A 23,868-nucleotide genomic window follows, 5' to 3' on the forward strand; every position below is an offset into this window, starting at 1 on the left:
TGGCGCTTACAAGGTGTTGGGTCGTGTTCTACCTGGTTGTTCGCAATTGATAGCTCCACTCGACAACATTACAGCTGGTGGGAACTCTTCAGACAAAATCGTTTGGATGAAGCCTCACTTAAACATTTTCAAAACACTCAGTCAGCCACTAAATTCAAACAAGTCAATTGTCCTTCCTAGACCTACAGACCAACTTTGGATAGTCACTGATGGGTCAGTCAAGAAACGTGGCATTGGCGCTACATTATACGTTACGCGGCATGGCAAGCTGTTACTCGCTGGATTCTTCAGTGCCAAGTTACGAAAAACACCAGTCACTTGGTTACCTTGTGAGATAGAGGCTCTTGGCATTGCAGCCGCAGTCAAGCACTTCAGTCCATACATTATACAGTCCAGTCAGCAGACGTGTGTGCTAACAGACAGTAAACCGTGTGTTCAAGCAATTGATAAGTTATGTAGAGGCGAGTTTTCTGCTAGTCCAAGAGTGACATCCTTTCTTTCTGTTGTTAGCCGATATCAAGTACATGTTAAACATCTTGCTGGTTCTGCCAATGTCCCATCCGATTTTGCCAGCCGCAACGCACCAGAATGTGAAAACCCCACTTGCCAAATATGTACATTTATTCATATCACTGAGGATTCTGTTGTTAGAGCGACTAACATAGAGGACGTACTTAACAGTAAGAGCCGCTTACCATTCACATCCAGATCAGCTTTGGAAAGATATTCAGTCAGAGTGCCCAGACCTTAGACGCGTTCATTCACATTTATTACAAGGCACTAGGCCTTCAAAGAAACTAACAAATGTTAAAGATGTCAAACGTTACCTCAACTCTGTATCTATTGCCAAGGATGGTATACTTGTCGTAAAACATACTGATCCTCTTGTGTCTTCGGTTGACCTAATTGTCGTACCAGATCTGCCATTGATGGTCTTATCACCGCCTTGCATATCAAACTTGACCATCCATCAAAACATCAAATACTACAGGTTTTGAAGAGACATTTTTATGCCTTGGACATGAGCCAAGCAGTTGAAAGAGTATCTGACATGTGTCATAGCTGCGCGTCTTTACGTAAACTACCAACAGGGTTTTGTACTCAATCCTCAGAAGACCCTCCTGAGGTAGTAGGAATGAGTTTCGCTGCAGACGTCATGAAACGTAATAAACAGTTAGTACTTGTGTTAAGAGAAACATCAACTTCATACACTGTTGCCTCCATAGTAGAAAATGAAAGAAGAGATACTATAAGAGATTCCTTAGTATGCCTGTGCACTGAGTTACATCCAATTCATGGACCTCCTGCTGTCATTCGAGTTGACGCTGCTCCATGTTTACATCTTTGAGAGATGACGCCATACTCCGTCGTCTGAATATAACCTTAGATATTGGTCGCGTGAAAAATGTTAACAAAAAACCCTGTAGGAGAAAAAGCAATTCAAGAGCTTGAAGATGAGATCATACGTATTGAGCCAGATGGCGGTTCGCTTTCTAAGGTTCAACTGGCGATTGCTGTCGCGAAACTGAATTGTCGCATCCGTCGTGAAGGATTATCAGCTAGAGAGTTGTGGACGCAAAGAAATCAGTTTACTCATGAACAACTTCCTATTTCGGACAGAAATGTTATTTCTCAACAGTATCAGGCACGTTTAGAAAATCACAGTGCAAGTGAAAAGTCCAAAACCTCTAAGTCATCTGTCAAAGCCTCTCATGTTAGTGTAGGAGATATAGTTTACTTATATTCTGACAAGAATAAATTACATTCCAGGCAAAGATACCTTGTAGTGTCAAAAGAAGATGATTGGTTTTACGTAAAGAAGTTCATCGGTAACCAGTTACGCGCTTCCTCGTATAAAGTGAAACAAAACGAATGTTTCCGCGTTCCCACAGAAATACAAAATTTTAATCTTTCTAAGTGCAAAATTCCAGCAAGACAATGATAGCGACGATATAGACAGTGACATTTCTGTTCCGCAGGACAACGTTCATATTCCGCCTTCATTAACTGCACCACTAGGAGCTACAGAAATGCCTGAAGTTCAGAGTCCTCCGAGTGTTTAGTGGAGAAATGGACACACATGAACCTGACACTGAAACATCTCTTAGTCTTACTGACAGTACTAACTCTAGTTTAAGTTATACTAATGAGGGGACTGAATTACATTCAGAAAGACCGCAGAGGCTCCGCAAGCAACCTAAATACCTTGATGATTACATTACATAGACATATACATAATTGATAAGTTACCATTTTAATAACTGTTTATATCATTGTTTTGTTAAACGTTTATGGATTTGATTATTAAGAGTGTCTCCATTATTAGACTATATTTCATCACTTAGTTTATCTTAAAAGGATATGTATACGTTATTAAGTTAAATTTCAAAAAGAAAGAAAGGTAGCGCCATAGGTCTCAACCCGGTACGGAATTAGACCCAGCCCATTGTAGTCTAGAAAGTAGTTCTTTAAAATTATGAAATGGCCCAATTTAAGTCATCTCTAGTTAGATTGTTCATAATTAAAGTGTATTTATTGCATGTGTGTAGTTTTTGTGTGTTATATGATGACTTTAAAAGTTGTTTTTTGTGTATTCTCCAGGAACTCATTTGTTGGTGGAAGGATTAAAGATGTACTACCCACCAGCTGTCAGGAGTTTTTAAAGTGGTGAATTTAAACAGTGTTACAACAGAATGAAGATTTCTGAAAAAAGTAGATGGCTAACCTATTATATTTTGGGCATCATTTGACTTAGATAGTGTTAATGTTTAAAGTTGAAGACAGTATATAATTCATCAAGAACATTGGAATCCAGAATTAAACCTCAAATTTGACTGATTTACTATAGAACTAATAGTACGAAAATTCACCGGGCCGAGTCCAAGATAAGAAATGTCAAAAATGGGAACTGGTTGATGGATATGGATGAAACTTTGCATCAGTGTTGTGTTCATGAATAGAAGTCAGGAAAATAAAGGATTACCGAGTCTGCTACTGTGTCAGTAAGCAGGGAGAAGGGTACAGAGCTTTTGCATGAAGATTAACCACATTTTATTGAATTAAAACTGTAAAAATAAATTTAGAATTAAAAAATGAAATTTAAATTTTGTAAAAAGCAGTTTATAAATTGATAAATTTTATTTTTGCACCCTGTGTTAAGCAATATGCTATAAATCTAGCTTATTTTTATAAGATTTATATAGAAAATGATAATTTTTAGAGAAATGCATCTTAAATTATGGATAAATTATGCATTGAAGGAATTGGGGAGTGTGTGGTTTCAGATTGGTTACATTGGTAAAAAAAGTGATTGGCAAGCTCATTCCAGAGCTCTCTAAGGGGCCCAAGATTCACCGGCCATGGGATTCGAACAAGCACCATAGTAGCCTATTGCTCATATGGACCACACATTATATGTTTTGATGTTTCAGCAAAGGATTGATGCTGTAGTAATCAGTATGTAAATATTCACTATTGTCCTGTATTTTAAATGAAGAAGAACTAACAATTGAACAGGACAAATGTGATTTATATTTTGGAAATATAGGCATTTTCAGTGTAGTGAAACTTGATGTTTTGCTGTGTTGCAGAATGTATTTGCTAGTAATATATACACATAAAAGATTTTCTAGTTATTAAACAGTGTATTTTATGGATAATTGGCTCATTTAGAATAACACAGTTGATATAATTGTTGTTGTTGTTGTTGTAGCTGCTACAGCAGTTAAATTAGGTTAGGTTTATAATGTCTAAACTGCTATTTTCATGCAGGCATGCATTTTTCAGAACACAATATTTATATAAGCTCTCCTGTGTGAATTAGCAAATCTAGCCATTTATTAATTAGACATTATTTTCTTTCTTTTTCAGATATTAGAATTACAGCATAAATGCCCCTTATAATTTTCTTAAGCATGTACTAGTGTTGCATATTTTTCAGACCATGCAGTTACAAAAGCCTGGGTTTGAGTATATGACCTTACCTTATCCTGGTAAAGATCTATAGAAGGACTCCTTCAGCTCTGTTTGGCAGCAGCTTTGTCAGGACACATTGAGAAGGTAATAACTTATGTCTAGTTTGAAACTTCAGCTATTGGCGGTTAGCGCCTCTCAATGCTCGGGCAATATTTGGTAGTTATTTTGATGTATTTCAGGAGAAAATTTCTCTAATTCTGACTATATTAAGACTTCTCAATGATTTAAAGTGGGGACAGTATGTGTCATCTTTTTAAAGCCTTATTTGTGTGAGAGTTGGCTAATCTTACTTTGTCAGAAGACATAGCCCATGGTGATATGGTAACCTCTTTGCTAACTTTAAGATTACCTCTGTTTGTCTTTATTGATATCTTAAGCAAACAAGTAGGGTGTGTATGTTGGTTCTTTACTTTATTTACCATGGTATATAGGTAAAAATCATAATCAGTAAGTTTTATTACAATATTGAAGGAAAAAAATTTGAAAAAAAGCACATTTAATTTTGATTACTTGTATTTTAACCCAAAATTTCATGCTCTCATTTAAAGAAATTGAGTTTCTATTACAATTTTTAAGCAATAAGGTCTTATTCTTTCATAGAAGTAACTGTATGACATTAGCCGGTAACATTAAACTTTATTCAAAGAAAATCCATTTACAGAATCAAAAGATATGACAGAATTTGTAATATAAATTTTTGCGTAAAATTCTATTGGCCGAGCCTGACTTTTCGCATGAAGGTTCATATTTAAGAAATTGTACCGCATTAATGTAATTTGTTAGAGACATGTCAAACCTATATGACTGTATTTGTATAACACTTAATTACTAGGAAATGAGTATAAAGTTTGGCTTAACTTAAATTTTGGATTCATTTAGGTCTCAAAACCGGTACGGAATTAGACCCCAGCCCATTGTAGTCTAGAAAGTAGTTCTTTAAATTATGAAATGGCCCAATTTAAGTCATCTCTAGTTAGATTGTTCATAATTAAAGTGTATTTATTGCATGTGTGTAGTTTTTTGTGTGTTATATGATGACTTTAAAAGTTGTTTTTTGTGTATTCTCCAGGAACTCATTTGTTGGTGGAAGGATTAAAGATGTACTACCCACCAGCTGTCAGGAGTTTTTAAAGTGGTGAATTTAAACAGTGTTACAACAGAATGAAGATTTCTGAAAAAAGTAGATGGCTAACCTATTATATCTTGGGCATCATTTGACTTAGATAGTGTTAATGTGTTAAAGTTGAAGACAGTATATAATTCATCAAGAACATTGGAATCCAGAATTAAACCTCAAATTTGACTGATTTACTATAGAACTAATAGTACGAAAATTTCAACCGGGGGCCGAGTCCCATAGTGTAGTCAGGTACGGTTTGTCAGCGTACGGTATGGTACGGACATATACAGAACATTGTTGTGAAAGAGTTGTTTCCCCTTTATATTACATGTACGCCATTTGTTGCCGATTCTTTACGGCAATATTAATAAACTACAAAACTCATATATTTGTGTGTTTCTATACCGTTAAACCTTACTGGCGTTAAAATGACGTCCCACTCTCAAAATATGAATATAAAACTGCATTGATAAAAGGGTCCTAAATAAATTAATTAATAAATAAATAAATGAATGAATTGTTTATTTACTTTACGTGATTATAAATAAACATGATTTATCTACTTTTAGGACATATATTTTCCGCTGAAGTAATACTATTATTATGGTGTATAGCCGAATAATTATTGTAACATCTGTAATAGAACTCCATTTTTCAACACTTGTCAAATGATTTATTAATATAAATAAATGTTGAATTGTGGTTAAGGTGTCTGCCTCTCAGCCCAGGGACCAATCGGTCACGGGTGACGACCACGAATCCCTTTATTACACCAGTACTGGTTAGACTCAGGAAGTGGACTCAGGAAGTGATTTATATAATATAATTTGCAGGAACTTGTTTCGAAATTGAGCTAAAATAGATAATTATGTTTAACTGATTCATTTACAACGTTTTATAACATAATAGCACCTATGAAAACCACATTGATGAAAAAACCGAATCATTTAGAAATCTGCAAAAGAGTGTACCTAATGTACCCAAAACAGAATGGCTCTTTGGGAGTAGTTTTTCTCTATTTTATTGACACATCAGTGCTATGTGTGCCTTGTGGCGGCTGTAAAAAGTCTCCCCGTACATAAAGATGTTTTATTTTCGATCCTTCAAATTATCGTTCAGCATGACATTAAATATTGTTGTGTATTCATTTGGCCCTTTCCTACTTGAATACTGTATAATCACCCTAAGGGTATGTTTCCTGCTTTTTAAATTTGTCTTTTGACGTCTTGCTTATCTTGTGTTATGCAGGCTTCATAACCTAAGATCATTTATTAATTCATTTTATTTAATTCCGCCCATTGTTTTCCCGTTCAGGGTACACTCATTCTTTTACTTGGGGACCAAACGCCGCTTTTATGGAATGGCACTTCTGTGTCGCATTGAAGGTTCCGTGTTATACGCCGTATGAACATATCTGCGGATGTTTGTAAATTCAAAATTTCACCATTTCCATGTTTAAATGTTGAATTCTGTTTGAGCCGGTGCTAGGGAGCGTGAACGGTAACTTGCACTTTCCATTACCGTCCACGAACAGGCTCAATCAAACCGAGCCTGTAACATTTTCAATTTTGCTGTTTTAGACTATCTTTGCGATTTTGTTTTTGTCAATTTTAGTAAAAGTTTATTACATTCATACATCAACATTTAATCAATAACTGAACTATAAACAATCATGCAACTGCTAGCGAGAGGCGGTTATACCAGTATACAGGTCGGGCATTTATGAAGTGCATAAAGATTTTAAAACACCTATTATTATATAAGTAATATGGAGCAAATGTTAAATCCTATCACGCTGGCAGAACGCGGAAGAATGCTTCTTTCAAAATATTTCTTTTATCTAGAATTTTGACAAGTCATTCCTAATTTGATTAATCTGTGTAGTGTTTGATTGAAATGTATCTATTTCTTCTGTGTGGTGTTTGAGTGATATCTTGTGACTAAAATAATGTGTTGTGTATATTCTCCAGGACCCCATATCTGGTCATTCTGGAAAGATTATACACATATATTTGCTGCTCGCCAGCGGACAGAACATTTAAAACTGGGGAAAAAATTTTAGGGATGACCATCAAATTGAAAACTTCTAACACAACGAGATGGCTACCGTGTATTTTCGGGTCTCATTTTACTTGGATAGTGTTGATATTTAAAATTTGTCAAAAACGTATTTTTTCACCCTTATTATTCAATTTATCTGTTGGTTATTTTCTTCAGGTTTAGATTTAAAATAGCTGATGAAATATTGCTGGTGTTATTGACCATTTGTGTTATTTTGGCTACCTATAAATTGAATCATTGACATGTTGCTATGTTCTCCTGTTTACACAACCGAAACTTCTTTCATTTTATATCATTGCTAACTACATTGTATATATATGAACTGTATAACCTTTAAAACTTTGTTTTTAAAGTATTTGTGGAATCAATTAGGTGGATGCGTCGTCAGGTCGGCAACTACAAATTGTTCAAGATACTTATGTTATTGCAACTCTGATCGCGATGAATAATTTCCTGTTTGGTTTTGTTTATTATTAGGAAATTAACTTATATACCAAAGGAGCCTTTTTACTGCTTGAAAGAAACTAACATTGTACGTATGTCATTTTATTGGTGTGAAATCAATACATTAACGGCTCTGCTCTGTCCGTGTTGCGCTGGAAGCGTATTTTTATATGAAGTTAAATAGAAAATATATGACTACTGTTATGTGACAGAAGTCCAATCACGTGGCGATCATTTTTTCCCATAGTACATGAACTAGATAAAATCAATCTAACCATAACCTATTACTCATTAACTATCTTACGATATTGCGTTTTATTATCCCAAATGCAATCTGTTGAACCATTCCTCATTAAGTATTTTACGATATTGCGAATTATTACCCCAAATGCAATCTAATTCATATTGATAAGGGAGCTTGCCGTCAGCATAACACTTCAGTTTATTCAATAGTGAGTGACCATGTGACTCATTTTATCCAGTGATACTAGTGGAAGGAAAAACAAGCCGCGTCACGACAAAACCAACATAATGGGTTTGCGACCAATATGGACCCAGACCAGTCTGCGCATCCGCGAAGTCTGATCAGGAACCACGCTGTTCGCTATCAGTTTCTCTACTTGTTATAGAGTTGTAAGCGAACAGCATGGATCCTGATCAGACTGCGCGGGCTGGTCTGGATCCATGCTGGTCGCAAACGCTCTACGTTGGTTTTGTCGTGACGCGGCTCAAATGCACTTCATTCATTTAAAAAGAACAAAACGTTATGTGATATAAAACACTTATTACATTTTCATACCACATGATGTGATACATATATGAGAAACAAAATAAGCACATAATGTAGATGTATGTAATGAAGAGAAAACACATTATTATATGCAAACTAAATATATGCAAATAATACGAATGCTTCCAAAACGGAAAAATGTTTTTCAGAAACTAAATAAGCTCATATTGTAGATGTAATGTAATGAAGAATGAGAAAACACATTCTTTTATGCAAACTAAATACATGTATATGCAAATAATACGAATGCTTCCAAAACGGAGAACTGTTTTTCAGAAACAAAATAAGCTAATAAGTAGATGAAATGTAATGAAGAATGAGAAAACACATTCTTTTAACACTAAATAATATGCAAATAATACGAATGCTTCTAAAACGCATTAATATATATTTCAATTACTTTAAAGTAATTACAATTGTCGACTTTTTGAAAGTCAAAATTCAAACATTTCCCTAAAAATGAGAGATTGTAAACACATCACGCGACGGGAAAATTCCTTGGCGCGTATACAAAGTACTGCAATGAATAATTGTCAAATACAAGTATTCTTAAAAGACAATTCCTTCACCCGAGCTCAATGACAACACATTGTCATTGAACAAAGACTGAAGTCTGGGATTGATTAAGACAATGACATACCTCATTTTGTGCCCACTTAATCAAATACTTATATTGAAAAGACTGAGATAATTGCTGATATAACTTTACAAGAAATACATATAACGCCTATTTCAAGTAAAGGCAAGTTGTCCCACGTACCCACACAACCCACGAGTCATTTACATAAATGACATTAACAGACAAAAAACAATACAAAGTCATATAAAGCTTAAATATACATTCATACCATTTGGAAAGTGCAACTTTCAATTGTACATTTAAAATAAACCATGTACAATGTATTTGAAATACATACATGGTAGAACTTTGATCGCAAACGAAATATGTGGCACTATTTATAACATACATGGTAGAACTTTGATCGCAAACGAAATAAGTGGCACTATTTATAACATACATGGTAAAACTTTGATCGCAAACGAAATATGTGGCACTATTTATAACATACATGGTAGAACTTTGATCGCAAACGAAATAAGTGGCACTATTTATAACACAGACTCGTTCAGACCGCATTAAAAGATCAATACAGCCTGACTCCTAACATTACATGCAAAATTTCTAAATATCTTTTTTGAAACTCTTGAATCTAACTTAGTCCAAATTCAAAATTGGATCTCGCAATACCGTTGAAGAAAGAATTCAAAATGCTCCTCTATAGTACATCGCCAATAAGCTATATGTTTCTATATGCACATTTATACGAAAGTCTCCGTTTCATGACATAAAAACTAACAAACAAAAAAACGGTAAAATGTGTTTGATTGATTTGTTGATAACTGCTCTAAGACAAAAATCAGAAAAGCAGAACCACAATATGGCTACAATTTATGATAAAAATTCTCTTTTCGCCATGCTCAATACTTTATGCAATAGCTTTGTCACAAAAGTATTTATCATGTACTTGTACTTAGTACATGGGTTACTTATGGAATCGATTTGTTTTTCATAATAATGACAACTTTGGCATAATCATTATGTCTGTATGGACGATTGTGTTCACTGGTTTGATATGATGGTTTATTATCTAAGTCAGGGCGAACGATCAAGTTGCCTGGCTTGATATGATTGTGTATAGTTTATGTCCTGTCCGAGTGGACGATTAAGTTGTCTGGCTTATTATTTAAGCCAGAGCTAACGATTAAATTGCCTGGCTTGATATACTGGTTTAAGCTGTCTTGCTTGATATGAGGGTGTATAGTTTATGTCCGAGGGGACGATTAAGTTGTATGGCTTATTATTTAAGCAAGAGCTAACGATTAAGTTGCCTGGCTTGATATACTGGTTTAAGCTGTCTGGTTTGATATAAGGGTGAATAGTTTATGCCTGAGTGGACGATTTATTTGTCTGACTTAATATGATGGTTTATTATCTAAGCCAGGGCGAACGATTTGAAAGTTGTCTGGTTTGATATGATGATGTATAGTTTATGTCCGAGTGGACGATTAAGTTGTCTGGTTTGATATGATGAAATATAAATTAAAGAAAGACATTTGATTAACAGAGTTGTATAGATGATACATTAAATGGCCTCCACTGAAGTTTTGACCAGAAAATAACAAGCGTTAAAAGCTTTTCACTCAAAGCCGGCTAAAATCGTGCAAAAATCGATTTTTTAAGTTCAACTTTTGAGTACTAGTATATTTCTTTATTATCTTTTGTTGATGTTTTCATTTTAAGTGGATCACTTGATCTATGCAAGAATTTTTCATTTTTTTAGGCTTTTTGACCTCAGTGGGGCTCCTTTAAAAGTAAAAGTACAGAGAAAACCCTGTAAAAATAAATAAAAAAGGTCTTATATACACTCGGTCTTATACATGTAAATACACTCGTATATGACAGAAAAAATTAATTACCTAACAGAAAAACAACAAAGAATAAAATAGCATGTTCTACATTCATAACTAAGAATGACGTAAAATATGAAAAACAAGATCAACAAGGAAAGGCGGCGTTCAATGAACGCAACCCCCATATGACCCAGCAACAAGAACCAATGGCAAGGAGCCCAGGTGGACCCCAAACAAAAAATAAATGTGTGCAATGATTTAAGAGCTGTATTTCTTGCTGTCATGAATTTCCATTTTCACTGAATACTCGGAATAAGTTCGTGGAAATGGTCCCTAGAACATTTATAGTCCACACATTTGTATGACTCTACTTCACAATATAATGTATTTCAGGGTTAATCCTCCAACTTCCTATTTCACATAAATTTCAGTCCCAATAGATGTACCGGTAGCTCTTGACCTCCGTCCAATAACCTCCATAGCAATATAAAGCACAACAGACAGAATGCATGTCGCTGTAGTGAAAATAATTTTTGACATCATACATAACATGTTTGACAACGTGAACACAATGATTCCAGCAAGTCCTTGTAGAACCCGACAACATCCGAACGCAGTTTCATATCTATCAGCAAACAGTGATGATATTAAACCTGTAATTAAAATTACGAAATGTTAAAATTGTAAGCAATAAGCACGAACTAGTTGTAATTGCTTTATAGTAAATAAATCTTTATGATATTTAGCACTTTTTTATTTTACTGTAAGTCTGGCACAAAACAGATTAGATTGTTGTAATTGAGTATGTAAATGAGTAAAGAGGAGGCCCAAACTGGCGATATTAAAGGGACTACACTGACGGTTTTTTTCTTTTTTTAACATGACGGGACTGGGAATATTTTTTCCGAGATTTGATGTAGATCTGAACCAATAACTACCTGCTAAACTTCAAATCATGTTTTCATCCTGTTTTTTCCCCATTTTAATTGTGCAAAATTACCCCATTAACTTAAAATGGTTGGAACCCTATTACAATGTACTAGTAACTCAAATTGGGCTATGAATGGCACTACATATCCATTTCAATTTAATACTAAGTGTATTTTTTATTTACTTCCCTTTGCAGATTTTTCCATCTTAAGTGCTTTTCTTAATCTATGTAAAGTTTTCAATTTCTATGCGTTTAGGTTTTTAGACCTCAGCGGAGCCTCTAAATCTCTATCTAGTAAAACAATAGTTGATAAAGACATGTCGGATTTTGCCGGAGATCAAATGACACAAAAGAATTTCTCAACGGTCACTACGGTCAAACTTCATTTAACAACCATGTAGTCTGAAATCTAAATTCAGTAACAAACTAATTTTCGCGTTACGCTTAATAGTACAGTTATTTTTAATTTAAAAAAGATTTACTCATAGGTTACCTTTATATCAACAACTCGTATAATATTTAAGGGGTATTTAATTTATTTTAATGCCGTGACATTTAATCAATTAGTAATAATAATAAGTTCAGGCTTACTATTAATCTGAGACTGCCAAATGCCGTCTGCAAATCCCCAAGCACCAATGAAAGCAAACAACAAGTATTGGTCGTCACTAGATGGTTCCCAAACCGCCATCAACGCAAGTGAGGTCACATTCAACGCAGACGCTACAAAGTAAAAATTACATCATTTCAATACCGTGAAATTCATATTAAAAAAAGGATTAAATTAATTTGAAGTAAATGAACGCTTACCACCGAGCTTGCAAAGATTAAAGTACCGTCGACATAGGGATGGCAACTGTCCTACCTGAAAACTGAAACACAATAAACCTTGTAACTTACCTATATGTTTATATCCCTGCTTGGTCGAAGAAAGGGGCAAAAGAGTAACGGCATGTGATCGAATTGAATATGAACTAGAGTACCGGACAAAGTCGGATCAGTATACGCCCGAATGCAAATTTGTTTGAGGAATCAAGCACCATACTGGGAGAGATACAGATTATGATGATTCATGAAATCTAAATGATCCTCATGACAGCTGCAAGTGACAAAATACTGTCACAAAAGCTTTCTATTTAAGACAGTGGTGGTCAAACAGCAGATAAAGCTACCAACTGTTTCTCTTGCTTTCCAATAAAAATTATCATGTATTCCTAAATCTGAATAATTCAAAGAAAAATGAAAACACTACTTGCTGCGCGTGTATAAACTGAACAGCTTACAATCATTTCGTCATTTCACTTAAACAGATACCTTCACTACGCCCCTTTACTTCCCGATAGGGTATTCACATACCTGCAAGGGTAATCTATTCTAAAAATAGATCAACAAAGTACTTACAGAGTATTCTCCTTTTGATATACATATGTATACCTTAATCAGGATTTTAAATGACCTTTACCTTGATTTGAGGAAGCCAATCGTTCTTTTCATATTGATTTACATTTCTGCCAAAATAATTTTAAGATCCTTCCGTCGGTTCAAAAGATACAAAGTGAGGAGGCCCAAACATTGCCTCATGGTTTACATTTCTGCCATGTAGTTTCAATGTCTTTCCAGATAAAAAGCAGGCACGAAATTACTAACGAACTGCAGAACGGACGGACGGACGACCTTGTGCATAACATCATACGCCGAAATTCTTTCGGGCAGATTACAAGGAAATCCTTTTGCCGGATAAAAATAGCTTAATGCAATCACTTTAATGTGTGTCAAATAAAGCCCAACGCTTTATTCTCCCTGTGGAATCATATACATAATGGACCTTTGCAAAGGTAGTGTAACATTGGTAAGTATGTCCTTAAGTGATTTAAGAATCATATTGTGTTGTGACTTGGAAACGTGTGGGCACATACGCTTACTCGTGCAAGATACTGAACATTTTGGAGACTGCGTTCCATGCAACTCACTCTCCTTGTTGATCATTGTATTCTTTTTATTTTCTTTGGCTCTTTGGCGAAAGACTCTCGCATCGTCACATTTTATTTCATGTCAAATAGAAATATCATACCTTGGTAAACAATCTAACACTCGATAAGAGTCACATCTCTTCATCATAGTTAACCTATGACCCCTTCGTAAAGGTGCAAACACTACATTGAGTGCACAAACTCATCACACTAACCAAATCCTTTCGTCAATATGCCACCAGTTGATCATCGCCCGACTGTTATTTTGGACAATTGAAGATTAAGTAACAGTAACTTGGTTACTTAATTTAAACCACTGAAATCAAATGATCAAAATTAACTTGCTGTCAATCAGGAATTGGCCTTGCCTCGTCTGATGGCGCTGTAAATGATATAATCAAGTATTAGGTATCATAATATATATATAATCAACATGGGAAGTCAGAATTGTCTAACCCTATTGATCTTACATCTAAAACTACAATACTTTATCAGTGTATTTCAACACTTTCTTAGCCTGCTATTGATTATTGGTAAACTTATTATTCCATTCTATCCCCCTGAATTATCTACAATTTACATTTATCAGAATGTACATATATTTACATTGGCCAACATTTCAATATATCAATGTACAGTCATAAACGCCGTACTCACCCACTATAAATGCTGCCAGGTTGCCTGTACATTTAGCCAGTTTCCCAAATATGTAAGAACTAATTGAGCCGCAGATTCCAAAACATATCATCGAGTATCCTACCATTCTCACACCAAGTGGACATGTAACTTATGCCTAAAATGATTCATATTTGTGATATATATTTGTTTATTTTTTGTTGTCACGGGAGACTTTGTTCAGGTAAAATAATGCCAATGTGTGTATTTCATGTACATTCGCACATACAGGATAAAAAAATCAAATTTCTAACATATTTAAGAAAAATTATGACGTGTCAGTACTTTTCATCTCTATATAATTGAATAAATAATAATTATAGTTCAAGTAAAACAGAAAATAAGAATCCGTACAGATAGTCCAAAACAAAAACAAAATGAAAATATTGCAGGTTCGGTTTGATTGAGCCTGCTCATGGACAGTACTACAGTCCACTCCCTTAGCATCGGCTTAAGCAGAATTCAACATTTAAATATGAAATGATAAAATTTTAATTAAACCGAAGACTCAAACATACACAAAGATTCAATTTAAGAATGCACGATTTTACAGGTTATTCTTGCCATAAAATGGAGCTAAATAAAACCATTACCTTGAGGACGTCTGCAACAACAAAACCATTGCTAATTACAGTGTAGAGGCACAGCATTACGATAAAGCAAAACTTAGGGTCTATCACCATAGCAACAACGGATCCTGCTTGTTTCAAAGATTCCCTCAGAGTTAAACGATGTGGTGTATAGTTTGGAAGTTTGTCCAAAAAGCACTGAATGACCAAAATGGATAGAACTGCGCAACTGGAATATGTCCCAAGTAAGAATAGTTTATCGAGATCGTCAACATTTGATTTTGACTCACTGTCAGAGCTCAACTCACAGTGGGCAGCACCACATTTACCCTTGGCCACTGCTTCGTTAAAGTTTATATCCGTTAACTCGGTACCGGTACCATTTGAGATGAATTCGTAGATAATTGTTGATGCATTGTTTATATTTTCAGTTATTGCACGATCGTCTTGATGCAGTTTCATTCTTTTATCCGACTGTGAAAAGATTATAGAGGATATAAGATTTCCGAGAACCATTGACATCTGCAGCACCAGGAAAAAGATGCCAAAGTAGCGGCTTAGTACACTGCTGGTGATCTTTCTCTTCAGAAAAGCTTCGTCGAGTCCCAGCTCCGTGATGTATGTGCACAGAGCATTCCATAACAAGGCATTGCTTAAACCATAGATAACTGAGGCAGGAATGATAACATAGAAGCTTGGGAAATAGGTAGCAACAACGTAAACTAAATGCCCGAAACAAGATACAGACATACATAGTTTTGGTTTATATCTTTGAACAATAAATGGACTTGCCAAACTTCCAAACATAAAGGCTCCGAATAGCGTTGCTAGTGAGTAGACACCAAGTCCACCTTCACTATTCATGCTGCTCTGCAGATTCCGGAGGCCAAATATTGCAATATGTAACAATGTTACGCCGGTACTAAGTATCAGCAAATTTTTTGAGATTTTTCGACTTAACAGGGGCGGCAATGTCAATCGTTTTGTCATCATTGGTGAACTTCGTAGATTCGCCAAACATGGATTTATCAAACTGCATACTGCCTATCTTTTCCCTAAATATTCTAGACAATAGTCTGTCCTGTCCAGCAGATAATGGATTGAATCCAAGGCGCTCGACTGTGTTAGAGTGATTCTTGTAAACATCACCTGACCCATAGATGCTACAGACACTCCCAAACTCCCATCCGCTTCCAAAAACATTAACTGGATTGGTTTGAACTACCTCAAAATCATGCACAATAGAGTAGGCTATACTTAAATCAGATCCAAATATTTATGTCCTCTTCGTTCTTAATGTTTTCATTTGTCTCGTCAACATTGACAGTAATTTGGTTATCATTTTGCACGACATTCAAACTGGTTTCCGAATTTTTATTCATCTCGGTCTTTTCAAAGACATCGACTCACTAATTCAGAGGGCTAACGCCAGGTTAAAGTTTGTAAAAGTGTTGAACAAATCATGTTATGTCATTTTTTTAAGGTTAAAAACCTTATGGCCCCAGAGTACTTAAGCGATTGTTTTGTTTCTCAGGAATCTATGCATTCTTATTGCACCAGACTGAGTAAAAAAGGAGGGTATTGTCTTCCTAAGGTTAAAGGTTCCTGGTCAAAGTCTTTTAGTTTTATTGGTGCTAAACTATGGGACAGTCTTCCAACTTGTATGACTGAAAATATCAAATTTTATCCTTTTTTTTGAATAGCGTAATCTATGGCATGTTCTATCCTTACATACTCATAACAACTGTGATAATTTTTTTAATGTAATCTTTTCTTAATATGCACATGATCTTTTTTTAATGTGAAACTGACTTTTTATTTACATTACCTTACATTTTAAATTGTGATAATTTTAATGATATCCTTCATGTGATATTTGCTTATAATTAGTGATATTTTCTTTTTCTTTTATGAAATACCTCTCTTTGTCATGCCACCAAATGCTAAGGACCACAATGGAAATAAGAGCTTGTTATCCTTGGTTTTGGGAACATGTCATGGTTTACATAATATAGTATTTATTCATTTATTTATTCATTCATTCATTCATTTATTTGTAATTGTTTTAATCTATATTGTGTTTGTTTATCATGTAACATGTTTACCTTTATGCCGAAATAAATCTATCTATCTATCTATATATTTATCTTGTTTCTGGCAGTTTACTCTCGATTGGTTTGTTTACAACAAGAAGAAACGGAGTGTCACTATTCCAACTTCCGTTATCAGAGTTATCAAATGTTTCGTAATGGACAGTGTCTTTGTTTGAAGATGGAACAGTCCAAGATTCCCCATCTTTTGACTGCGCACAAAACTTGAGTTCTTCTTCATTGTCAAATGGAATTCCATTATTAAAAAACTATCAATATGGGAACATATGTAATAAATAAATGAATAAATAAACATATAAATGAATGAATGAATGAATGAATGAATGACTATCGAATTGTTTATTTACTTCACGTGATTATAAATAAACATGATTTATCTACTTTTAAACAGTATACTCAAACTTGAGGAATATTTTCTTACTGTACATTTTGGAACATCAGCAGATACAAAAAACACATTGAAACTATTACCAGCTAAAGATCGACTCAACCCGATCATTTAAGAAAATCGTATTAACGGGATCACCGTAGGGAACGTGTTACAGTATCGCGCTTTCATGTTACAGTATAGAATTATCAAGATGGAGGGTTATTTGTGGGGAAGACAGGTAGGTGATTTTTATTCCAGTCCATACTACAAGGAGTTTATTTTCTCCCGTGGTGGAGGGGTTAGAGTCGATGACTTCTAATCCAGTTACCTCTCTGGTGTGGGTTTGAGTCCCGGGAGATGCTTTGGTAGTTTAGCACGGAGGACGGTTGTCTAGTACTGATGTTACTCTCCAGGAACGATGGTTAGGAAATTACCCGCCTAAATGACTGAAATACTGTTGGGAAAAGGCGTAAAATGAAACAAACAAACATTCTAAAAGATGGGATATCAGATCAGGAGCTAGGGAGATTAAACCCAAAACCGAGTGTGTCATAAACATTGCTCTGCTTTAATCACGGTCTTTCAAACAAAATGATCTGGAGTCGGACCAAATTAACGAAAAAAAATGTCTTGGTTAAATCACTTGATTAGGTTATCTACCGACCGTCACGTGACCTGGCATAGTACATCACCATTCAAAAATCAAATTATAATATAATGTTTTGTTAATTTGATAAAAAAAAATTTCTATATAGAACTAATGCTGGCTGAATAACATTATCTGTTTTTTACGTTAAAATGTAACACTGTAATAGATTTTCAATGCAATTAGGAATTTTTCGTTCCCGGCGTCAAGGTTAAAATCTCCGGTCATATTTGAAAAAAAAACGTCAGAGTTTCATAAGCTATTTTTTAATTTATGCATTGTTCAATGTCAAAATAGATATTAATTTTACAGAGAATTGTTTCATTAATCGTATCATGTAAAAAGTTAATAATATTTCACGATGATATTTACAAATTTGATGTTTAATTTGGTGCATTTTCATAATACCGTCGTTTTTTGGCAAATATTGTAAAAAGCAATCTTTGTTTTTCAACCAATATGTCTTTCAAAACATTATTTTCTGAAATATTTATCCCTTTTTCACACTGTCCCGAAATTGACACTAGATGGGCATACGAATATGGAAGTTTAAATTTCGCTCGAAGATGGCCCCGATATTAGACGACAGCCAATCAACAGCCGCACCAAGTACGATCCCTACAGAATGTCACGCCATCGTTTCCAATCCACACACGATTCCTACCGAAGTTCACGCGATGGCATCCGATTCACACACTAAGTCACCCTAAAGATGCATTTTTTAGCAAGAAGTTTACCCGCAGGACATGCGATAGGTACACGACATCGTATTTTCAATACGATGCTTTTGTACATGGTTACGAAGGCGCCATATGACCTACGGGAGATATTAAACCTTCGGGCAACCGCGACAATTTCAGTTGCTGATAGTATTGGGTGCACAGCTAAATTTTATTTTAAATTTAATAGAACTTTATCATGCCACCAAAGGTGGACCTGCCAGAGTTTCTTATCTGTTTTCTAAGGTGTATCAAAAGAAGCAATTCTGCTGCCTTCTATTTCTATGTTAAATCATAATAAAAATATGTCATTCTACCGGAAATAAGGTGAAAATAATTGTTAATTAATTGTAAATATTATAAGCTTTTGAAGGTTTTGTAGAGATGTGCGGGATTGACGTCGACAGATAAGAAAGATGGTCTGAGGCTAGCCTTTAAATATATGTCTACCATGATGCACATGCAACGCTTGAGCCACTCAAATTTGCTTTCTTCGTCCACATTGTGGTCCCATATCGATTTCAACATACCAAAATACGATGGCGACACAACGGTATTGCAGGGGTTTCACGTAGTCGTATTGCCTTCCTTACACAATCGGTCATCTCCTTCGTATTGTCTTCTTGAGGTAAAAAATGCCAGATGGCACCTATGATCACACGAATAAAATACGAAGACTACACGATTTGACAAAATGGCTTCACGACGGCCTTACAAAGCGCAAAATTGACATACGAGTGCAACACGAAAATGAATCTTCGCAATGTCTTCCGGCATCTTTTTGGCCTGCCAAATATTTTGCGACCGCTCACGAAGTTGCTGCCGGAGCATAACCCATTGAGTTAGTTATCTAATTGATTATAAATCAAAGTAACTGACCTAAACCACAGGACCATTTCACTCAAAACTAGATCTAGTTCTGACAAAAAAATATACACACTAATATAAAACTAGCTTCCGGTCTAAAGGTTCTTATTCATTAAATATTTAAATTGCTCAAACGAGTTATACATGCATAGAATGAGAAAACATGTCAAAACTATGATGAAGATTTACCTTCACTTTTGCTTCTCTTTGAATTGTCTGAATGGCCGTCAGAACCCTTCTAATTATTGTATTATATGACAAATACAAGTATATGGTGTGACCAAGATTACATATTTCTTCAATGCAGCAATTATTCATGATAGAATAGAAGAGACAGATTAACATTACTTTCTATTGTAGTATTCATTATTTCGAATATGATTTCAGATGTAGGTTATGCCCGACAAAGCTGAATCAGTTACTGTGAATTCACTTAAATTCGTGGGCATGAAATTTCGTGGTTTTATCAAAAAGGGCATTTTCGTGGGTTCTTAAATTCGTGGATTTTCGTTTTCTTGTTAAAAAAAATTCAGTAACCTAATGCAAAATAATCTTAAACTTAATCGCCGAACATTTTTACTTACAACATGTACATATCTTTACTTGTCACACAGCGCTTGTCAATAAATTTAATCCTTGCCTCTGGGCATAAATTATATAGCACAGTTACTGCCGATAATTGACTGCAATTAACACATTTATGTGACATGATATGCACCTCCATTGGACACACTGCCCCTGTAATTCGCCGATGTAAACATCGCATACTTTATACAACAACTGGCAGGTTTATAACCAGCGAGTTTAAAAGTTTACACCCTGAATTGGTCTTAACATATTTGACAGTAACTACACGCAACGTCACAGCGACTGTGTAAATTTACATGCATATAAATTAATCTCGGTAAATAACACGAGTATGTGTGGATCTTGTAAAAGTCGGTGGCGTCTTTAATGTTGACGGAATAGCATTCGCACAAATAAAGATTAAAATTCATATAAACTGGATCATTTAAATCGACAAAAGAATGTACATCGAGTGATCGTATTTTTTTTTATAGTTATGTGTACTTACGACATTAATATCAAAGACTTTTTCTTAATAAATTAAATTTTTATCAGCGCTAATTATTGCGCTGCCTGGGTTCACATATTTACTCGATTATGTCAAGTATTCTTGTTGACACAATCAAGTCCTAGTAGACTACAACGATCACGTGAGCCTCATCAAGTACGTATATGCGACATATGTGACAGTAAATTGAGGACATATAATCGAGTTTTCTTTCAAGTTTCTTAAATATTGTAAACGGATTTAATATGTCACTAACCTGATTATCTGTATGTATATACATCCATTTAACGAAATATCGGCCGGAAAAGAGCTGACGCATGTTTATATAGAACAAAGACTGGGTAAAAAGTATTTGTTGGGATAAAAGTTCGTGGGATCTTAAATTCGTGGATTGACCTACCCACGAAAACCACGAAAATTTGTGCCCCACGAATAATAATGATTTTACGGGGATTGTCATTGAAGAAAAGGGAATATATGTAAAACAAAATATAAATTTGTCTCTAGGTATATAGATTTATTATTTAAATGATACAGAAAATAATCAAAAAACGCACAACTTCACATAGCAAAGACATTACAAATTGCAAAACCTATATGCTATTTTATATGTAAAAGATGTTTGCAATATTTAAAAGGTTGATTTATTACAATTCAGAAATTTACATACTTCATTTAATTGGGTTCTTGTGTGTTGGATGGAGGTACAAACCATACAAACATTGCCTTTTAATGTCATATAATGTCTTTTTTCCAGCTTTAAGATGTATATCCGTGCCTTCCGAGATATGTCGATAGTGAGACTTGAAAGGCACTAAATGCCTTTAACATGTAATATATGTATAGATTTAACCTCCATCCGATAGTTCTCTGCTAGTTGGATAGCTTTCTCATATGAAATAACCCATTGAGTTAGTTATCTATCAAAGTAACTGACCTAAACCACAGGACCATTGAGACTCAAAACTATTTCTAGTTCTGACTTATATAAAATTAGCTTCCAGTCTAAACAAGTATAATATGTATGTCATTTAACAAAATGTAAAGCAATGAGTTCTCAAGGGTTGCACTACCAAAAATGGCACATATAAAATCTAATTTAAAAAAACAGATTTAGTGTATTTTCATTGATTCTCAGGAGGAAACATTTGTGAATTTTTTATTTCTTCATCAACTGTGACAATAATATTGCATATACTAAGCGGAAACATTTTTCCTACTAACGGTAGGTCAAATATCGCACTATCTCGCTTTATCGGTTGATTGCTTGTATTTTTTAGTTTCATTTATTACCTTGCATCTGACAAGAATCATTTAAATAATCAAAACACGTCACACATTACGAGGTAATATTTATATCTATACAGTTAAACTATGATTTATTTTCAATTAGCTGTTAGTTCATGATAATATAACATTTTATAAACAACATTTATTGTGTAACAGTATATTGTCGTTTTCACAGTAGAAATACACAAAAGAGAAAAAATGGCAAAAGTGTTTTGTAACAAGCACAAAAGTGACGTCATGGTAATTTCAAAATTACGTGAGTCAAATAAGCTGGATAAATATGCACTACATTAAATAGCGTTTGCAATAAAAACAACATTAAACTAAGAAAGAATTATACTGAGGCAGCATAGCAAAGTTTAAAGGTTTCACAAATAAAAATGTAAATTCAAAATAAATAAACTTGTTGGAGAGATAACCCCAACATTTCTTCCTAATATCTTAAATTTTGATCCATCATAACAAAGTTAGGTTCAAAGATTTATTAACAAAAAGATTATATTTCATAAAAATGGAGACTGGTTCTTCTGAAGTTCCTGAATGAGGAGGTATCACGTGCTCTTTTTACCCCAGGACAGAAGATAAAGTCAACGCATTCATCTTTTAGTAAAAATATAGCATGGAAATCATAGTCATTTTTTCAGTCAAATGTAAAAGAAATAATATACAGTTTATTTATAGGTTATAGCATAATAACAGTTATTAACTTATTAGAAGTAAACGGAACTTACTTGCATGCATAAAAGTGGACGTTATGTTCCTTCAATAATAAGAAAAATTAAACAGACAAGACTGTAAGAGTTATATTTGCTTATAAATACATTATGATGAACGCAAAACCTTACACATTATCTTGTGAGTTATAATTTCAGAATGTTTCATAATTGCATACCTTTACAAAGATTAAATATAGATAGAATATATATTTAAAAAATCATCTGGAATATAGGGCATAACGCACATATATTAAAATAAGTATTAACAAAGTAACAAAAGTTAAAATCTTATCTATAAACAACATCAGTTTGCATCAACATTTTTACACTGTAAATTTAAAATAATATGGTCATGACATATCTTTTAAATATCGCTCAATTGAATTAAGTCTTTGCCAACAAAAAATGACGCTGAAAGAATTGTTAGCTTGTTAGCTTTACATTATAGAATTATAGCCAGGACTTAACCAACCAAAAAAACAAGAGCGACCAGTGATCCAATATGTCGCTTGATGATAAAAAACTTAAGCAGTTCTATTGACGGGACGACTGACTAGTGTTTCCTCTATCTCCATCCAATTACTCTCTACTAGTTGGATAGCTTTCTCATATGAAGTGACCCGTTGAGATAGTTATCTAATTGATTCTAAATCAAAGTAACTGACCTAAACCACAGGACCATTGAGACTCAAAATATATCTAGTTCTGGCAAAAACAAATTTTACACACTTATATAAAATTAGCTTTAAGTAAAAACAAGTATAATATTTATGTCATTTAATAAAATTTCAAGCAACGAGTTCTCAGGGTGGCAATACCAAAAATGGCACATATAATATCTCATTTTTAAAATATCAGATTAAGTATATTTTCCTTGATTCTCAGGGGAAACATTTGTAAATCTTTTATTTCTTTATCAACTGTAACAACAATATTGCAAATACTAAGCGAAATACGTTTACTTCTAACGGTGGGTCAAATATCAAACGACGTTCTTATACTATCTCATTATATCGGTTTTGTGTTTTTTAATCTAGTTAATACCTTGCATCTAGCAAGAATAAGTCAGACCCATGAAAAGAACAGTCAAATTACGTCACACATTACGAGGTATGGCCACCCTGTGT

At 34.3% G+C, this 23,868-nt stretch overlaps 2 protein-coding genes and 1 long non-coding RNA gene across 7 annotated transcripts in view; 1 reads left to right on the forward strand and 2 right to left on the reverse strand.

Annotated features, from left to right (window-relative positions):
- Positions 1-23,868, reverse strand: part of LOC132750553 (uncharacterized) — a 288,756-nt gene that overhangs the window by 167,693 nt on the left and 97,195 nt on the right. The gene's annotated exons all lie outside the window — the stretch shown is intronic.
- On the forward strand, positions 3,046-5,201 carry LOC132750557 (uncharacterized). Its single transcript, XR_009628572.1, has 3 exons — positions 3,046-3,456; positions 3,941-4,059; positions 5,045-5,201. It is a non-coding gene; the product is annotated as an uncharacterized LOC132750557 (long non-coding RNA).
- On the reverse strand, positions 11,050-16,269 carry LOC132750551 (protein unc-93 homolog A-like). Of its 5 annotated transcripts, XR_009628569.1 has the most exons (5): positions 14,972-16,269; positions 14,361-14,496; positions 13,805-14,019; positions 12,325-12,456; positions 11,050-11,455 (listed from the first exon to the last, which is right to left on the reverse strand). XR_009628569.1 is itself a non-coding variant. In XM_060740545.1 (4 exons), the coding sequence occupies exons 2-4, from the start codon at positions 14,464-14,466 to the stop codon at positions 11,214-11,216; spliced, it is 480 nt and encodes a 159-aa protein (XP_060596528.1). In that variant the 5' UTR covers positions 14,467-14,496; positions 14,972-16,269; the 3' UTR covers positions 11,050-11,213. The 5 variants fall into 4 exon arrangements, 1 of the variants encoding a protein (XP_060596528.1); XR_009628570.1 differs by lacking the exon at positions 13,805-14,019; XR_009628567.1 differs by having other exon boundaries at positions 12,325-14,019.

Source organism: Ruditapes philippinarum, unplaced genomic scaffold, assembly GCF_026571515.1.
Source record: "Ruditapes philippinarum isolate M1 unplaced genomic scaffold, ASM2657151v2 ctg1398_1_1_1_1, whole genome shotgun sequence".
Classification (NCBI taxonomy): domain Eukaryota; kingdom Metazoa; phylum Mollusca; class Bivalvia; order Venerida; family Veneridae; genus Ruditapes; species Ruditapes philippinarum.

Excerpts from the sequence above, each read along its gene's own strand:
- LOC132750551 (XM_060740545.1), bottom strand. The coding sequence starts at position 14,466 with ATGGTAGGATACTCGATGATATGTTTTGGAATCTGCGGCTCAATTAGT. Across the intron at positions 12,457-14,360 it reads CCTGGCAGCATTTATAGTGG|CGTCTGCGTTGAATGTGACC; the intron begins GTGAGTACGGCG and ends TTTACTTTGTAG. Across the intron at positions 11,456-12,324 it reads TTGGCAGTCTCAGATTAATA|GTTTAATATCATCACTGTTT; the intron begins GTAAGCCTGAAC and ends TTTTAATTACAG.